This window comes from Scatophagus argus, chromosome 14 (assembly GCF_020382885.2).
Source record: "Scatophagus argus isolate fScaArg1 chromosome 14, fScaArg1.pri, whole genome shotgun sequence".
Classification (NCBI taxonomy): Eukaryota; Metazoa; Chordata; class Actinopteri; family Scatophagidae; genus Scatophagus; species Scatophagus argus.
This window is the reverse complement of record NC_058506.1, coordinates 7016804-7035916: the sequence shown is the minus strand read 5'-3', so window position 1 is coordinate 7035916 and position 19113 is coordinate 7016804. Positions and strand designations below refer to the sequence as shown.

The 19113-nt window shown below is 38.6% G+C and overlaps 1 protein-coding gene across 2 annotated transcripts; it reads left to right on the top strand.

Annotated features, from left to right (window-relative positions):
• Positions 1-230: 230 nt before the first annotated feature.
• Positions 231-18506, top strand: kcnip1b (Kv channel interacting protein 1 b). Of its 2 annotated transcripts, none has more exons than XM_046411668.1 (8): positions 231-544; positions 14659-14783; positions 15172-15241; positions 15332-15402; positions 15496-15603; positions 15704-15808; positions 16229-16291; positions 17036-18506. In XM_046411668.1, the coding sequence occupies exons 1-8, from the start codon at positions 457-459 to the stop codon at positions 17081-17083; spliced, it is 678 nt and encodes a 225-aa protein (XP_046267624.1). In that variant the 5' UTR covers positions 231-456; the 3' UTR covers positions 17084-18506. The 2 variants fall into 2 exon arrangements, with proteins under 2 accessions (XP_046267624.1, XP_046267625.1); XM_046411669.1 differs by lacking the exon at positions 231-544 and adding an exon at positions 9183-9657.
• Positions 18507-19113: the final 607 nt, after the last annotated feature.

Here is a 19113-nt window from a genome sequence, read left to right as displayed (position 1 = left end):
GGAACATAACTTTGCTTGTCTAAAAGTTTGACATACAGATCTGGATTTGTATTTGCAATCAACATTTCTGCCCATGTGACTTTTTTTGGCAATTCTAGCATTTTAGCACCTGCCTCTAAACATCACCACATAGTGCTTAACCAGTACTCAGGTGTAATAACTGTATGGTAGAGATTTGTTTTGTTTTTAACCTAAACTTCAAGCTTAATTTGGCAGATGATTTTTTTTCTTTATGTCAGTTCTCACTTTTTTCTTCACAAGAATCCTCCTAAGATGTCACATCGCAAAAAGTACTGAAGAAGATTCCCTTGGCAATTGAGATCACTCTCCACACTATAGCAACATCTCCTAAAGGGACACTGTGGAGATCAAACATTTCTTTTTTTGTGAGATATATTGGAAGAAACGTTTCTGTGGAGACGCCCCGGCCCCACTGGCCCCTGCCTCTACCTCAGGATGGCTGGCTGTACCAGCCGCTGCAGGCAGGGGGTGCTCAAATTAATCCAATCCCTTCAGAGATTGGTGTCAGGAACCCTCACAAAAGGTACAGTGGCGTTTTTAACTCTAATGCAGATACCATTAGATCTTTCACTTTAATGTGCATTTACACTGCTCATGACATGTCTTGTCTACCTGATTAGATACAATGTGGTTCTGTGAAAGGCTCCACCAGATATTTAGACATTTTTAAATAGGGTTGGCATCTGGATAATCCAGTGGTGTTTTCATACAATGCATTTTTGACAGCTTTAAAACTATAATGAATGGAATTATATCTTGTTTTCTTTTCCAAATATAATCCATTTACATGCCACTACCGATTTCTGATATTCTGTGATATAAATTGCCATGTGGTCAAGGCTGATATTTGACAACAGTCTGTAGTGGTAGTGTTGGCTATTCAACAGCATATGTCCTGTCATAGTGTCCTTGAGCAAAACACTGAGTCCTTGCCTTGTGGGTCTAAGTCTGTAAGGGTTTCAGCCATATAAATACAACATTACCTACTATTTGGTGATGCACTTGTGCTCAGATGTAACACAGTTTGACATGGAAATGCATCATAGTTCCCGATTTGAATGCAAGCAATAGGAGCTGCATAGCTGAACTGCTAATATTTCTAAGAATTAACGTTTGTTGTGTTTTGTTCACTGAAATAGTGTGATATAGTGTAACTGTGGGTGTATTGCTGTCAGTTATAGTGACTGATCCAGTCTCCCATCCTAAGGATCAGTCACCAAGATATTTCTGTCACATAAAATTATTCACAAAAGTTTCTTTTTTTGCCCCTTTTGCTCAAGATTGTTTTCACCTCTTGTGGGCTTTTAAAAAAGGATCAAATAAAATGAAGTCTGAGAAGTGACGTTGCATTACTGTTACAGATCTGACTTTAATTTGACTTACAGATAAAATGTCCAGAGGCTATTCAATATTATCAGTTGTATATATTTTTTTTATTTTGATATATCTATTTCTACCACCAGCACACTTTTTAATACATTTAGCTTCCCAACAAACATATAAGCATTTTCTATTTACTATACAGATTTCCATCATGCCAAGGGGGAGTAACACTGAGGGTGAACAGATGAATCAGGAGCTCTGTGAATCAGAGAGTGTTGTCTGGTTTATTTTGTTGATAATACAGATTTGTTTTCTGCCACTGAGGTTGTTTAAAAGGCATTGCTGAGTTTGCCTTGCAGTGTGTTAGGTCTCTCTTGGTTTTCCGGTGTGAGCTTTGTAAGAGCTGAAAGAAGAGGTCATGTATGCGTCATTCATACAACCCCCTTGGCTAACAGTTACAATACACTCTCAAACTCTTGTCATGTTGATCATGTTCACGTTAGAAGCCCTGCCTCTCTCTCCCATTATCCTTTGGTTGAAACCTTAATAGCAAAACGCAAATGCTGGCTCATCGATCAGAAGTGAAGAAACACGCTGATCTGCTCTCACATCTGACAAATCCTCTGCTCTGAATACAAATATGACATATAAAATAATTGTAGGTGTAGACCTCATTTAAACTCTCACTGCTGGCAATAAATCTCAAGCATAGGAATTTATTTTGCCACCATTTGTCTCCTTCAATTCATATGTAGTCACAGTCGTAGACTCTTACTTTGTAGTTGTTTGCAAGCACATCTACTGCCAGGAACGGATTTCTCACAGGGAAGTGAACTTGACAGAGTGAACACATGCAGAAAATGCTATAATCACATCAGGCGGCAATGTCAGGAAAAATCCCAAATAAAATGGGTTGTCTGAATATATCTTTGGCATGTCAAGTCTTTCAGCCTATCCCAGCTGAGTACGGGCGAGAGGCGGGGTACATCCTGGACTGGTCGTCAGCCAGTCTCATGGCTAACCTAACGTGCATGTTTTTGGGACTGTGGGAGGAAGCCGGAGTACCAGGAGAAAACCCACGCAGGCACAGGGAGAACATGCAGACTCAGAACACAGAAGGAACCCAATTGCTGTGAGGCGACAGCACAAACCACCACACTGCTGTGCCGCCCCTCTGTCTCACCTTCAAACTGATAAACTGACCAAACTCTCACAGACTAGCTTGCTGGTTATGGCTTGACAATTTAGGCCATGCTCTGCAGTTACATATCTCTGGTGACTAAAAGAGACCGTGGACTATCCATCCTTAAATATAACAAAGGAATATGCTAATCTTCAATGGCCTGAACTAATTACTCGAGTAAAGTAGTAATGTGGGGAAAAAATGACATTTAAATATTTTCCTGCATGCAGAGGCAACAACTGTGTGATTTTCACTAAGATTCTTTCCCTCCCTTTCCTGAGTCCCCAGCTGCCACTATTTGTAGCTGCTATTTATTTTGCCCTCTGTGTCCTGAGTAGTTAATTAAATGGACTGTGAATTCCACTGAACATCTAGTCCCTTGACATTGTGCCTCTGTGTGTGTTCGCTGCTTTTCCCCAAATGTTCTTTTGTGCCTTACTGATCGAACAAGGCACTGCCCTATTTGTCACTCAAGGTTAGGATGTCTGTGCACTGAGCAGCAAAGAGACCATGTCTACATTCAGTTCCATAAGTGCCACTGAGTTAATTAAGTGCCTCTCATCACTTCTAATGTATGTGTACTTCAAAGTGTGAATTATGCAAAATCGGCTTCTCATTATACACAGGCTTAAAAGGGGTGGACACACCAACAGTTAACACTTGTCAAATAAAACACAGTCTAGTACAAAAACACCAAAAGAATTAAAGTGTCAAACTGAAACCTGCATGAGTATCGGATTACAGGCTTAGTTGTGGTGGTTTTGCACTGTTAGACCATATATTCAAGGATTCAAGGATTCAAGGAGCTTTATTGTCATTTCACACATGTAGAAACATGAGGTGGAACGAAATTAGTTTCCCTGGTCCCGGTATAAGCCCAAAACCTACAATACTAATGCTATAAATATAAAAACAACACTATATAAATATAAAAACAACCAGAATAAAAGATATAACCAGTGAACAGGGACCAGATGGTAACAGTATTTACAGCACTATTGCAGAGTTGTACAAATGAAGAAAAGTGCAAGTGAGACAAGTAATAGTGCGAATGAGATCAGTGAAGATCTGTCTTTTAATGCATGACACCAATTTTCAAGTTTGTGTTTTCTCAATGGGGGCAGTTTTTTTTTTTTTGTGTGTGTGTGTTTTGCAGCTTTAATCTGTCCAAAAATACACATTTTGAGTATACTGTCAACCAAATACAGCTTCATTTAGAGTTTGCAAAACTATCGTGTTGGGTTCTAAATGTCAAAGTCACGTGACAGTGGTCGGCAACACGGAAAACAATACAGTGCAAGACATTTTCAAGCAACAGAATAGAAAGCGTTGATCTTTATAATTTGCTCATAATCCTGTCTCAAGGAATCATCTCCGCTCCATATATTGTGCAGAAGACCTGCATGCTATTGTATGCATGGAAGAAGACGTGAAAATATGCACACACATGCATATTCAGCTTCACACACGCAACCGTGTCAGCTAGCCTGAAGAATGTTAAATCCCTTGTCTCCAGCACGTATATCCTGTAGTTTGGCTTTTATGCATCTTTGCCTGCACACAGTTATACCTATAAAAAGCGACATGAAACGTAACTACGCCTGTTAACCTTTACTGTGCTCTACTTACAAACGCACCATGTTTATTCATTTTCAGACCTTTCAACATTGCGAGCTGCAGTGTCAGAGTTGCAGAAACAGGGCTGGTGATATGCCTGAGGCTCTAAGCTGAATGACTCTTGCTGTTAGTCTTAGGTCCCTTGTGGCTGCTGTATTTCAAGTGTGTATACTTTTATACTGCACTTAAAACCTTTGTGTCACATAGTTCTGCTTTTAAGAATGGTTTTGTTGTAATCTGTAAGATGTAAGAAACCACCAATAGCTGTCAGTGCTAACTATGAATAGTTAATGTGTATGAGTGTATGACTACAGTAGACTTACATTACACAGGCTGCTAATGAGTATTTACATGATACACAATAAACACAACAGGACAGAGCAGTAAAGTCCGATCAGTGGTTGGTTGATTCAACATTTGGACTATTTCCGTCTTTCGGCTTGCTCTATTTTCCTAAAAATACACCCACACCCATGCTAACCATCCTCTATGTTTAGTTTAAAAATTAAAATTGCTCTTTTCCAATCCATGATTCAAAGACAAATACAAGCCAGACACATTGTTAGTAGCATCCCTAAATGAAACCAGGCACTCTGCATAGTGAAATTTCATAATAAAGAAATTAGTAACTTATTTAGGTTCAGACAAGAGCAACAACTTCTCATTGCCACTGAGAAATTAACCTCAACACTATTATCAATAACCCAATTATTAACATTTTCACATGTGACAGTCCGGCATGCCAGGTGTTAATTTAAACTGAAACTGATCATTTAATATTAAAATGTGAATGTCGTGTGGTTAATGATCTTTGATCAGTGATAGCAAATGAGATAAATATTGCAGTACAAAGGAATGCAGAGTCACTTCACTGACTGTATGACTCCTCTCCTCTTAGGCCACTGTTACATATATAGTCACAAGTAAGTCTCAAGTCTTTGTACTCAAGTCACAAATCAAGTTACAACTCAAGGCTGACAAGTCTCCAGTCAAATCCAAAGATCTAAACTTTGAGTTCTGAGTTCTAAATGAGTCATAATGTGCCATTTTAACAGCAGAGCCTTGATTCACTACTCTTTGTGCAACTTAAAATGTCAAATGGCATTGAGAGTTGCTGCTTCTTTCTCTGTAATTTTCTGGCTTATTCGAGTTGAAAATTTTGACTCGAGTCCAACTCGTCTCTAGGCCTCTGCGAGAATAGTAGTTTAGCATTCATTATTCCATAATTATCTTTTGTAGCCACAGTAGCTACTGATCAGTGTCTCGCTCTAAACAGTCATGTTATTATAATAGGCAATACACTTTCTTTTGATTACAACATTTTTCACATAGAGTCCTATTGGACAGAGCAGGAGTGTACCCAGCCCCATGCTGCACTTGTCTCTAGCTATTACAAGTCACATTTGTGTCCTTTACACATATAACCTTGCAGCAAGAGTCTCATCATCCCACACTGCAGAGACCAGTTCAAATCTCTGGCCAGTGTACTGCCAGATATGTTTCTACTGTGACCAAAACCTATGGCAGAATTAACAGCATTGCCCTGCATTTGTGAACCATTTCCTCAAAATCTCTTTCCTTTCCTTCTTCCCTCTCATCTGATTCTCCCTCTCTCTTCTTCTGTGGCTCTAAAAACAGTGGATGGAAGCTGACAGTGTGTGTCTCTGCTTTTAATTTTTTACAGCACCTCACTACATACTTTTATGTAACTGTCTTCATCTAGATTTATTTTTATCTCTTGCCTCCTCTGTGTTTCATTCACCAACTTAATTCTCTCCCGCTGCATTGTTTTACTATCCTGTGTTTACATAAAGAACTCATTCTTAATAGACAAATCAGGATTTGGTGCAATGCAGAGTATGGTGATGGTTGGTGATGTGTAGTACTGTAGTGGGATACTATATGTTCTCCCTACAATTTTTTGATCTCTTTGTATTTAGTCATAAGCAAAGCATGTTTGCAGTGGCGAGCCAAGCTGCTGACCGGATGAACGAATGTTGCACTCTGCTGCCATCTGTTGGTCAAAGAGTAACACTACAATATGCTCAGAAGGAGTGAGTGCTATGGGCTATATGCTAACAGAAGACACCCTTAGATTAACAATGAAGTTATGACTTTCATTAGCTCTGAGCTGTTAATACAGCACAGTCACCATCATATTTATGTGAGTGAAAGCTAATTACATTTGTGTATCTGCTGACTTGTATCTCCATCACGGTGGTGGTTTTTACAAGAGATTTGTATTATTATTTGTATTACTCTATTCCTGTTTTTGAAGTGGAAAGTTACATCTTCAAAAACCTCTTACTGATATTTTTAGAAGGTTTTAATAAATATTTGGCTCAAATATACATTCCAAATACCCAAAATAATGTCCCTTTTACCAAAATAGTAAATATTTGTTTTTATTATTTTCCATTTCTCAGCTGAAGCTATCAAACAGAAAGTAGCTCAGTAAGTTGATAAATCACTACAATTAAATTTTCAATTTATATATTTGAATAACATGCAGGGCAGCACGGTGGTGCAGTGGTTAGCACTGTCGCCTCATAGCAAGAGGGTTCGAATCCCGGTCTGGGCCCTTCTGTGTAGAGTTTGCATGTTCTCCCTGTGCCTGCGTGGGTTTTCTCCAGGTACTCCCTGGGTACCTCCCACAATCCCAAAAACACACACATTAGACTAATTGGCTACTGTACATTGCCCCTAGGTGTGATTGTGTGAGTGTGTGGTTGTCTTTCTGTGCCACCAGCCCTGTGATTGATAGGCGACCAGTCCAGGGTGAACCCTGCCTCTCACCCATAGTCAGGTGTCATAGGCTCCAGCCCCCTCCTCCCCCCCGCGACCCTGATGGATAAGCAGGATAGAAAACGAATCTAAAATAACATGCATGCACCGTAGTCGGATACTATATATTCTGTATATATGTTGTTATACTGTTAATTTTTGCTCATGTTGTATATCAACTCTTAAAGCACACTACAGTTCTAATGTGGAGAGTGCAGGGGACAGAGGAATGTTAAGAAGAAGAGAGCAGAAGGGACGAAATAATTCACTGATAGGAGTTTTCACTTAATGAGACTCGATAACCCAAACTGCCATCTCACACCAAAACAGACACTGCAATTTCTCTCGGGTCAAGTGTTTTTTGTGTTTTAAAATATATATTTATTTTTATGTTTATGAAAAACATGTTTGTTTGTTTTTTTTATCACATTTACAGTCTATGAGTTTGTGTCTTTTCATGAATTAAAGAGTGAAAGATGAAAGCAGTGGGAGATTGAAAGAGTGATGAGCTCAGAAATGAAAGCAAACAAGTCAGTGAAAACGAAAGCCATCCCTCATGAATCTGTTGTTTATATTGGAAATCATGTGATTAATCTCGATTTTAAAAAAAAGCATTTTTATTTCTACTGATCTTTCAACTTTTTTCACCTCCCTGTCGGTGGTGCTGAGCTGAACCTGAGTAGATCATGAACTGGTTAAAAGATGTTAAAGAGATAAAGTGAAACTGCAGTGCGGTGTCCTTGGTACAGAGAGATATGGTGCAGAAAGCAGCTCCAGATGGCAAACATCTGTCATGGGGATTACAGCAGTTACTTATAGTAATCTGAATACTTAATTCTCTATCTGCAAGTGTGTGTGTGCATGTGGGGAACTTTTTTTTATGCTTCCCGGTCTGAGATGAAGTGATTGTGCTGATTTTTCCAGATAGTAAGAGTAATGAATATTTGATAGTAAAATGCAGGAAAATCACTGCATGAAAGGCCTGAGTGTCTGTGAAGGTGAATAGATAACATCTTTATTTTAGTATGACAGTATTTGAATGGAGCAAATTTGAATGCAAAAAGGCAAAGGACTGTAAGCAAAAGGTAGGCCATGCAGCGTGAGAGAGGTGAACATATATCAGAATTATGCATGACTTGCATGTTAAGTTCTTATCTCAGCTCTACCTGAGCAATCAGAGGACTGCCCTCAGCAAACCACACGCATATTCACTCTCACTCTTTCTCACACACACTTTATTTGAATACCAGTTGCCTGCTTAGTTCTGTGCTGTCCTCAGTTATTCAAACAGTGCATAGACAGAGCAGAGAAAAGACAGGTATTCAAGGCTTATGTAACTGTGAGAATAAACAGTGAGTGGATTTAAGACCACCAAATTTAGGATCTGTAGTGCTTTTTTTTCTGAAAGCTGAAGCAGCATTGAAAAAAAATGGCAGACCATGAATTTTTTAAACCAAGAAAGCTCCCAACCTACACATACACACACACACAAACATATACAGAGTCATTTTTTTCTAGTTTGCAGCCAGTGGGATATTTAAAGACATTCGCATGTTTTGTGCTTCACTCCATCCCTTCACATTATATGGACCTCACACAGAGCCAAGCAATGGCTTTTTAAACGTCCTTCCTTTGATTATATAATTGTGAATCTAGATCTTCGGATGAGTCCTGCAGAGAATCACTGTCAGATAACATATCAAATCCCACAACAGACTACAGCAATATCTTTTCTAAGAGATTCTTACCCATTAGATGCCTTTTACTGCAGTGAATGATACTGTTTAAATACAGAGAGCACTTAAAATATAAGAAACATTTACTGCTGGTTCCAGCAAAGCTGGTTGAGTTTTAATGCGAAACACTTACAGGAAAACAAATGCGACTCCTTTCCATTTTCCTTTTCCCAGCGCACACAGTCTCATTTTCTTAAATTGAAACTGCTCCATGAATATTAATTGACATCATTAAACACTCTAATGTTCTTCACAGGAAAAAAAAATCATTTTCTGTTGTCCATAGATTTGTAATGAGAGTGAAAGAGAGAGTATAAGGTATAACCATTTTACTGTGGTGAATTAACACACAAACACACACAAGCGGGCTTCACAGCTAACATATATCTACTGGCTCATTATGGTACAAACAATGAATCAGGGACAAGGGTGTTCATTTGAAGTGCTTTTGAACTGAAGTCATCATTAACCACTGTATCTCTCTTTGTGTGTATGTGTGTGTGTGTGAAGATCTGATAGATTTAAATACATGACCTTCACCTGCTACCATTCACTTGTCAGTGGTGTTATTACTGAGTAGATCATTGCTTACCAGCATACCACAATAACATGAGGCCATGAGGAGGCAGGGAGCTACAATGAGGGGGGAAAGGCTGACAGATGAGTAGAATGAGGCACAGAACGAGGGAGTGGCGCAGAAAGGCAGGAGCAGCTTGTGTGTGTGTTTGGAGAAAGAGATCCGAATCAGCTCAGAGAAGAGAGTCGTCCCTCAGTGACAGATCTGAAACCGGCGAGAGAGGAAACAACAGGGGCAAAGCCCCTTTAAGATACACAGCTGTGGAGACAGATTAAGACAGAACGACAGGCTGACAAGACCGTGAAATAAATAGAGGACTATTGGCTTGTTTGACCAGGCTGGTTTCCACGGTGACAACATGGGTGCTGTGGTGGGCACGTTGACCATGCAAACCAAGCAGAGGAGACCTTCCAGAGGTACGTCAACATTAGTGAGAAAAAGATGGAGTAAAGACAAAGAGCAACAGAGGGCTCGACTAAACTGACAGCAGAGAGAAATAACCTTAGAAAGAAAACGTTATTTTCTGAATGTTATTTTCTATGCATTGAACACATGCACATTTAACATAAGCAATTTAACATTTCTATAATTGCCATATTTCTGTGGAGTGACTATAAATTATTGAGCAAGGAAGTCAGTCAGAAAATAGCAAGAATAGACTGCCTGATGTATTTACCGAATGTTACTTATATGTAACCAAATGGCACAAAATGTCATATACACTTAAGTGCATTAGACAATTGCAGCTATGCTATTTACACAAGTGTTAATATAAAAGTATTATTTTACTAAATATTCACTTGAAGAAGTGACAGCAGAATTCGGAGGGATTGAACGACATGAGGTGTGGGGTGTGAGGCATAACACTGTGCCCATGATGGAGAGATGATGGAGAGATATATCCAGTATACCATGAAGCGGGATGTCCTTGAAAATATCGAAACGCAAAATCACTGCCCCTGACTCAATGATCACGTGTGCGTGTGTGTTGTGCATGTTTGTGTGTATGTCCATTAATAGTGTGTGAGTAAGTGAGTGAGCGAGCAAAAGAATGACAGAAAAAAGGGGAGAGCTGGAGGGCTCAGGCAAAAGGATGTGAGTTAACACGCAGCTCACATATCATACCTCTTCCCAGCCTTATGCTTGAGATCCTCGTTGTCATGGAGACTGGGTTGTAGGGCTATAATAGAAGAGTGTGAACAATTCTGAGCAAGGATGAATGATGGATTTATAGTAGCAAGAAATACAGATGTAATACATGTGGTGGCAAACAAAGCCATTGCTCTCTGGTATTGGATGCAATATCCCATAACACAAAGGTGATGCTTGGACTTAGTTTTTGTGCAGACAAGATGGAATCATTTGTCCTTGTTTTGATAAAAGCCTTTGAGATAAATGGTAAAGTTTGTCTTGTGTTTCCAGTCATGCTATATGAGCTATATGAGATAAGACAAGACAGATAAGACCTTATTAATCCTCAGGAGGGAAAATAAGTAATCACAGCAGCACATGAATTAGAGCAAAGAGGCAGGTCAGAGCAGGATGCAAATCTAAATGAGTCGCAATCAGAAAATACATACAATAGTATGTTGTAGATCACTGATCATAAGGTGAATATACTGTATGTGTACAATGAGCCAAAATATTTTCTTAAAATATGCCTGATATTTCTTGTCTTAAGGACTTGTTGCTTATATCACCAGGGACCAGTACAAACATTCCACAGTATATGTCACCAGTATGGTGGATATGTCTGGAGTGTCTGGTTTGCCAGAACTCAAGGTCACAGAATATTTGAAGAATGTAAGAATAAAACAAATTAGAAAGGAACTGTTATTGGTCATTCTGAAATAACCCTCTGTGTGATGAAGTAGTTGGAAAAGACTGATACCACTCTCAAGACCAATACCAGTGGGGCTCCTATGGCACCAGTACCTCTTAAATTCATTAATAAAAATGTGATATCTCTTTACTCTTGGATGGATACAGTAATGTCCTGGAGTTTTTTCATCACTGTGAGGTTACAAGCACAGCCCTTCTAGAAGGCACTTGCGAAGTAGTTCTCAATGAAAGGGAGTGGGTGGAGCAAAGTGGCTAAAATAATTGATTGCATCTACTTCTAGACAAAGACGCCCATACTTTAATTTAGTGCTTGCAAATACAGTATTTATTACAGATAAAGATTGAAAAGAAAAATATTTATGGCCATTTGTTTTTCTTACAGAGCAGATGGTTTTGCCACAAAGAGCTAGCATTCTGCCAATGTGTGCTGATTGGTTGGTTAAAAATTTACAATTACCAATGTTATGTTACAATAGGTTAACTTCAATTATCATTAGGTGAACATAACCACAATAATCCGGTTTCAGTTTTATGTTTTATAGTCTGTAAGCATTTACCTAACAATAGCTACCGCAGACTTTCGAACAAAAAACAACAACAAAAACAGAATTAGCCCTCGATTGATGCGTGAAACCAAAATGGCGAATGCCATAAACTGGTGTGTAATACATAAATAATTCAATCATTCATTCATTTTCTATATATCGCTTGTCCATTAGGGTCACGGGGAGCTGGAGCCTATCCCAGCTAACTACGGGCGAGAGGCAGAGTACACCCTGGACTGGACGCCAGTCAATCGCAGGGGCTACAGCTCCATAAGGCGCCATTCATTTTGGGCTACCTTGCGAGTGCCCCCTACATAACCAGAAGATCCAACATGTTGTGAACAGTCCAAGCTACACTTGGGCCTGCATCACTTTAACAACCAGTGACTCAAACAGTTGGTGTATGTAAACACTGCTAGGCCAAAGCTTCTGCAGCAGTTGTCATTATTATCAGTATGACAGAGCTGCTGTCTATCTGTAAAATTACCATCTGACACATGCCTCTACTTACCTTCATCATTTCCTTCATTCAGTACATGATGATGCACGTTTATGTGCAGCGCAGCTGTTGCACCATTTCCATCGAGACTCCTGTCTTGCATTGAAGCATCGGTGCAAGGAATATTGGTAGAAAGCCCTCCGCATTCTGCCTTGTTTGTAATCCGCTAATGCGATAATTTTCTCCTCTGGTAAGATTTTTATTCTTAATAAGTGTTTTCAGCCCTAGACTATCAAAATCTAGTCATTACTAGCAAGCCTCAAATTCAAAAAGTCTTTAACTGAATTCCATTTTTCTTTTTTAGTGTTCTCTCAGCATATTGTCTAATCCTGATCTGCCATGTGTTGTTCTCTTTCTCTCACCTTTTTCCTTCACACTCTGCCACCTCCTCCTTTCTCTCTTCCCAATGTCTCACCCCTCCTAATCAACACCTCTATCCTTTTCCTTTTCTCACCCTCATTTCATTTCATCTGTTTCTGATCACACTATCGCATGTGGAGGAAAGCAAAGGCACCCTGGCACAAAGAATAAAGTACAACAAAACAACACCTTTAGCTGTTTGTTGTCATGCATGTACAAATTGTGTGCGACACCTTTTTATAAATCAGTAAGAAGGCTGAGGCAAAGCAATACATATAAACACATGCTGTATGTTCACCTGATAACTGACAGTAAATATTTGAAATATTACACACCAGTTCAGCATTCAGTTGAAAAAACAAAAATCCTCAAGGTGTAGGGCAAATTTATCTCAGAGCACGCTAATGTCACAATAAATTGCTTAGCTGGCATCTGAGTTCTCCTAATAGTTCTCCATGCATGAGGAAGATCTCTTTTGAATTTGTAAGTTCACATTACTGAAGTACCAGGACCCTAACAGGGCAGGTTGATAAATAATGTATGTAATCTACATGTTTGGAAGCCTTGAGAATGTGTTTGATCTCAATGAACGCATGTGCGTGGCTGCAAGCAGTTTACTGATAGCTGAGACCTTTTTGCATGTACTGAAACTAAAATCTAATAAATAAATAACAAACTGGATCCAAAAGAAGCTGATTCAAAGATAAATGCAAAAACATTTATTCTTGTATACGAAAATCAAGGTGAGGTGTCCCATTTCCAACTGTTACAAATCTGACCTAGAACATACTTTCTGCAATTTCCCAGCCTGGGATCAGTAAAGTATATCTATCTATCTGTCTATCTATCTATCTATCTATCTATCTATCTATCTATCTATCTATCCATCTATACTTGGATTTTTCTTCCAAACAGAAAATCATTTAACCTAAACTCTCCCTCGAGCACTCATCATTTGAACACTCAACTCACATCATGTTACCTTTTGTTATTACTGACTCTTTATTTCCATGGGCCTTTAATACAAAGAAACAAATGTAGCTAGAGCTTACTTTCATATTGTTGTCACACATGGTTGATTTTTGAATTGCTCAAGAGTGGATGACCAAAAGGATACTTTATATAAATTCTTAGAATAATATAAGGATAGCCTCTGGCAGATTATGGCGTATTATGACTATAATCAGTGTTGAGGATTAGCCTTGACACTACTTTTGAGTAAGAAATGAATGAGTCATCAGGGCTATTCGAAAAGCAGTAGTATTAAATTAATTTTAATCTCCTTTTCTTAGAGGCTGATTGAGACAATTGATGCTGACACAGCTACAGAACAAAGCGGGTTTGGACTCACATGTGTGCATACATGTTAACATTTTCAAGTCATTGCTTGCTGGACAACACTCATTGTTGATTTTAGCTGGATTTAATGTGTTAAAAAAAATCAGTTAAAGGATACAGCACAAAATATCATTTGGTCTCCAGAAAAGCAACACATGCTTATAATTTGGGGACCAGTTGAGATATAAAAGTAACCATGCAAGCTACAGAGAATGCCATGTGTAAATATGCCCTCCAATAAAGCTATAGGTGTGTGAAATTCATCTACTTTAGGTTTCATTGTTTTCTAAGGGTCTGCCACCGCAAGCGAAAGCAATAAAGACTTCCAGAGAACACTTCTTGTGGTTGTTTTCTCTTGGATATTTGCTTGTGTTTGAGAACTCGTTGGTGAGTGGATTGTGTCCACTGAATGTTAGTGTTTGCCTGTAGCTGGAGACAGGCATAGTGACAAACACTTTCCTGCTGCAGAATCATGGCTCTTCACATCATTAACCACCATCCATCTCCACAGCCCCTGATACTGAGCACAGTGTCGCCATTAATGAAATCCCTGAGCTCCTGAGGGGAAAGTACATTTAGCTCTTCTCAAATACATCTTTTTCACTTTTTTTTTTACCTATATATTATCTGCTTTATCATTCTGCTTCGTGAGCACTCTTTTCTGCTGTCTAATCAAATTTTTGATATGTTTCTTGCAAACTTAACATTTTCAAGATTCACTGAGTTGTCCCTTTGCTTCTTTTTGCTAAAGACTGGGGAGGGTATATGTTTGTTGTTGAAGTCTTGACATGATGATAAGTTCATTTCTTTCTTTCTCTTTCTCTTCTTTGAAGATAAAACCGATGATGAGCTCGAGATGACGATGGTGTGTCACAGGCCAGAGGGTCTTGAGCAACTCGAAGCCCAAACTAACTTCACCAAACAGGAGCTGCAGATCCTCTATCGTGGTTTCAAGAATGTATTCACACCTTTCCTGACTTTAATATTAGATTACTTTAGTAGATTGAGGATATGTTCCAGATACATTAAAAGTTAAGATAACCCTAATTCCAAAAGATAACATTTTCCAATTTAGCAGTAATGGTATGCAGCAAATCATTTCTATTTGAACAAGACACATGCTAACAGCTTAGACACTGTACATAGAACATAAGGACATTGTTAGCTTTGTTAGTACTGGGTTAAAAACTAATGCAATGGACAAATTTATATTTATTATCATTATAGTTAATCATCAGCACTGTAATTTTCCTGAAAATATCTTTAGCTGCAGGCCTAGTATGCAACCATGCAACCCAAACTGAAAACTTTGCAATTGTCAACAAATCTTTTTTTTTTTTCCACAGGAATGTCCAAGCGGTGTTGTAAATGAGGAGACGTTTAAACACATTTACGCACAGTTCTTCCCTCATGGAGGTAAAGTGTCATGTCTCCATATGTCTTTCATAGCTTTCTGAAGCTTTCTGAAGCTTTCTGAGCCTTACACATTCATTTTTTGTGTTGCAGATGCAAGCATGTACGCTCATTATCTTTTCAATGCATTTGACACTGCAAACAATGGCTCCATTAAGTTTAAGGTAAAGAAAAATCCTCCAGAATTGCATTTCATATAGAGTATAACTCATTATTTTATTTAAATTTGAGTATGCCTTCTGTCCTATTGCTGCCAGGACTTTGTAATGGGTTTGTCTATACTACTGCGAGGAACATTGAGAGAAAAGCTTGAGTGGACGTTTCACCTTTATGACATTAACAGAGATGGATACATTAACAGAGAGGTGAGACTGTGCTGTCACAGTGTACACAATTATGTATACAATATTTGTGTGTCATCTAAAGTATATGTGTCACCACACTGTGAATCCTTTCCTGTTTCAGGAAATGACTGAGATTGTGAGAGCCATTTATGACATGATGGGCAGGTACACCTATCCTGCACTGACAGGAGACGTCCCACAGCAACATGTGGATGCCTTTTTTCAGGTTAATTTTTAATACATAAGACTAACACAAATAAGAGTGAGAAGTCAACATTTCAGCTGAAAGGTGATTTAAAACCCAATGAGTCTACACAGCATCCTAGCAGCTTCCCAGATGAAGTTCTATGGTTTTATCAAGACACTATGGATATACTACATTTCTGGATAAGGCTTGTAAAGTTTTGCATCATTAGCGAGGACAGTCCATGTGGTGCCTATAACAACGTTGCAGTTTTACATTTTCCTTAAAACTGTCCATATTGCGTTCTATAGTGTTTTATAGTGGGAAGATTTTTCCACAGTTTCTGTACGCCAAGTTTGTTGCAACTTAAGCTCACGATTAATGTATGAACATATTCCCACAACAATTACTAGATATTGGGATTCTATTTGATGTTGACTATATTACATTGTTTTCTCACAGAAAATGGATAAAAACAAGGATGGAGTGGTGACTTTAGAGGAGTTTATTATAGCCTGCCAAGAGGTATGTATTGTCCAACATCTGAGTTGTCGATTTCTATATGTAATTATAGGAAAATATACAAAACATGTAAAAAATATTAAACCACATGTGCCAAAGTGGGTAGAATAAAGAAAAAGATTATAAAGGCCATAAATCTACCTGAAGTCAAAGATGTTCCCAAACAAATGTATCAGGTTTATATAAATATACAGTACATGTTTAAGCACAGAGGTGCATTTAGTAGGTTTTTGGAACTGTTAACCACAATGAAGACCATGAGATGCGATTTAAATTTCTGATGGCAAGCAGCTGATCCTTAGCTTAGATTTCTTTGTGACATGTACGTTTACAATTTTGCAAAACATAAGTACATGAAAATCAAAGAATTCTAGACAAGCATCTATGTATATAACAATGACATTTTTGTACAATTTGTAAATTTGAATAGATAAATGCACAAATGTACCTTATATTTATATTGGTAAGTGCAAATGAGGCCATACACAAAGAGATAAAATACGCTTGAACATCACAGAGTATAGACCTCAAGTGTCAAACAATCAGAAACATCCCTGCGTTGTTAAACTGAACTCACTGCATAATGTGCACAAAAAAATGATGTTATATCTGGAAACTGCTGTCTTCATACTGCTTATGCAGCAGGGCTGACAATACATTACAATACATACTATAAACACTATATAGAGGTACAGTACATTGCTTTTTAATTACATCATTCTGCTCTGATTGTTTCTCTGTCTGCAGGATGAAACCATGATGAGATCCATGCAGCTGTTTGAAAACGTGATGTAGGACAGGAAGAGACGGAAAATCAGAGGGCTTGGTGTGAGTGGGGTGTGTGTGGATGCATATGTGCAATACCTCCAGTCTCTCCTCCTCTTCTCATCTTGTCCAGCTTTGGCCTGGATACAGTCAGAATGCCCCAAATGACTTGAATGAAGGGAGTGGACTTTCAGCACAATACAACGTGACTCATGTGACAGACTTGGACATAAAAGACATCCCTCTCATTCCTGTCTCGAAAATTAGTCTGTTACAGATATTGATGCTCCCACATTACGAAGCTGCTCCCCACCAGCAAAGAGCTATTGTTCAACCAGCTGAACTGTTTTTTTCCCCTCCAAAATAAATGCATGCCTTTGCAAAAGTTTTGATTCATCCAAACATTTGTCAGATTTGTTATGGGAATTTGGCCATAAGGACTGATATATTTGTGTCATGCATTGAGTGGTTGACAGATATGGCATACTTCAAATGTCATGTGTTGGTTTCACTGTTACAGTGACCCCTGTACCTTTGTGCTGATGTGGCTGTCACTTGCCCGCTTATTGTTGAGAGTCCATCTAAAGCCTCCTGTAGAAAGTCAAACAATTTGGTAACATTTTGTGGGTCTTATATGGTATGTGTGCCTGTCTTTCCATCTGTGCTGGAACTTAAGTTTGAGGGAAAAGAAAGAAGTTTGTTTGTTTGAAATTTGTATACATTTTCACCTGCTGCTTTGCTTCTTGTGGTCAAATCAGTGTGTTGTCAAAAAATGTAAAGAAAAAAAAAAGCAAGTATTGTAAAAAATGTGTATACATTTTGGAATTCATTAAGAAGTGCCCTCAAAACTAATTTGCTGAATAATTAATCAGAACAAATATGAAACCAATATGTTTGTTGGCACAGGTGACAGGTGATCAAGGTGTAACTCTGAGATGAAGACAGTAAAATATTTGTGTGGTACAACCTTTTTGATCTCACTCACAGGCATGAATTTATACAAGAAAGACTGAGATGCAAGTTGCTGGGCCATTCTAATGAAATTCTGGGATGAGAAATTTTGAGATAACCTTGCGGGGAAATACTACTGAATGTCAACTTTGGAATGATTCTGAGGACAGCTCCATCTGTGTACGTCCACATTTGGCCCTGCCTCCTCTGTCCAAGTCAGATCTGTGACGTCACACTGATGTGCAGGTACAGTCAGAATACGGTTTTCTGTGAGTCGTGGTGGGTTGGAAAGCACTGCCGTAACTGAAACCTGACTGGGATGAAATAGTTTAAGCACTAAAATATTCATCACTGTTCTTTTTGCTGTCTGTGGAGCAGCTCTTTGCTGTGTGGTACATTAGTGTGATATCACAGCCTCTGGTCTCTCATGTCTTGGTTTGGAACAGATTTGTTAAATCTCACAAACAGAAAATGAATTCTAAGCCATAAGAATAAACATGAAAATTCGTAAATTGACTGGACTTTTACTTTTACAGTTTTGTTCTTCTTGTAAACACACACATACACACAGAAGTGTGTGTGCATGCATTAATTCTTTGTATGTTCTTAAGAAAATGTAGAATTTCATCACAAATCAAAGGGGAAACCTAGATAAATAAGCTGGTGCAAGATGTGTAGGGTCCCTCAAATTACACAAGGGCGCCTCTTATCAAAATGGGTGTCAGTGTTACAACTTTAGGCCATGAAACTGAATTGCGGGAGCAGCAGGAAGGTACACTTGTGTTCACTTCTGTTTTTCGTGCCGTGTGTCTTTAGGTCTTGCAGCCACTTCTAGAGCTGTGTGAAATACCACTACAGTATTTATTGTATTTGATAAACACTAATAATGTTGTAAACTGCAGCTCAGAAAATATAACCACGTCCCTAATGAACATCCTTTCATATGAGTCCGTACAAAATAAAATAACAGCCTCTGTGGGGACCAGTCCAGACAATTATACGGATGCACTGCCCCTGGACATAGGCACAGGGAAATATAATACAAGACAATGCTCAGTAAAGGTTTAGTGACAACTCTGGAATCTGGACTAATGCAAAGACTGATTATT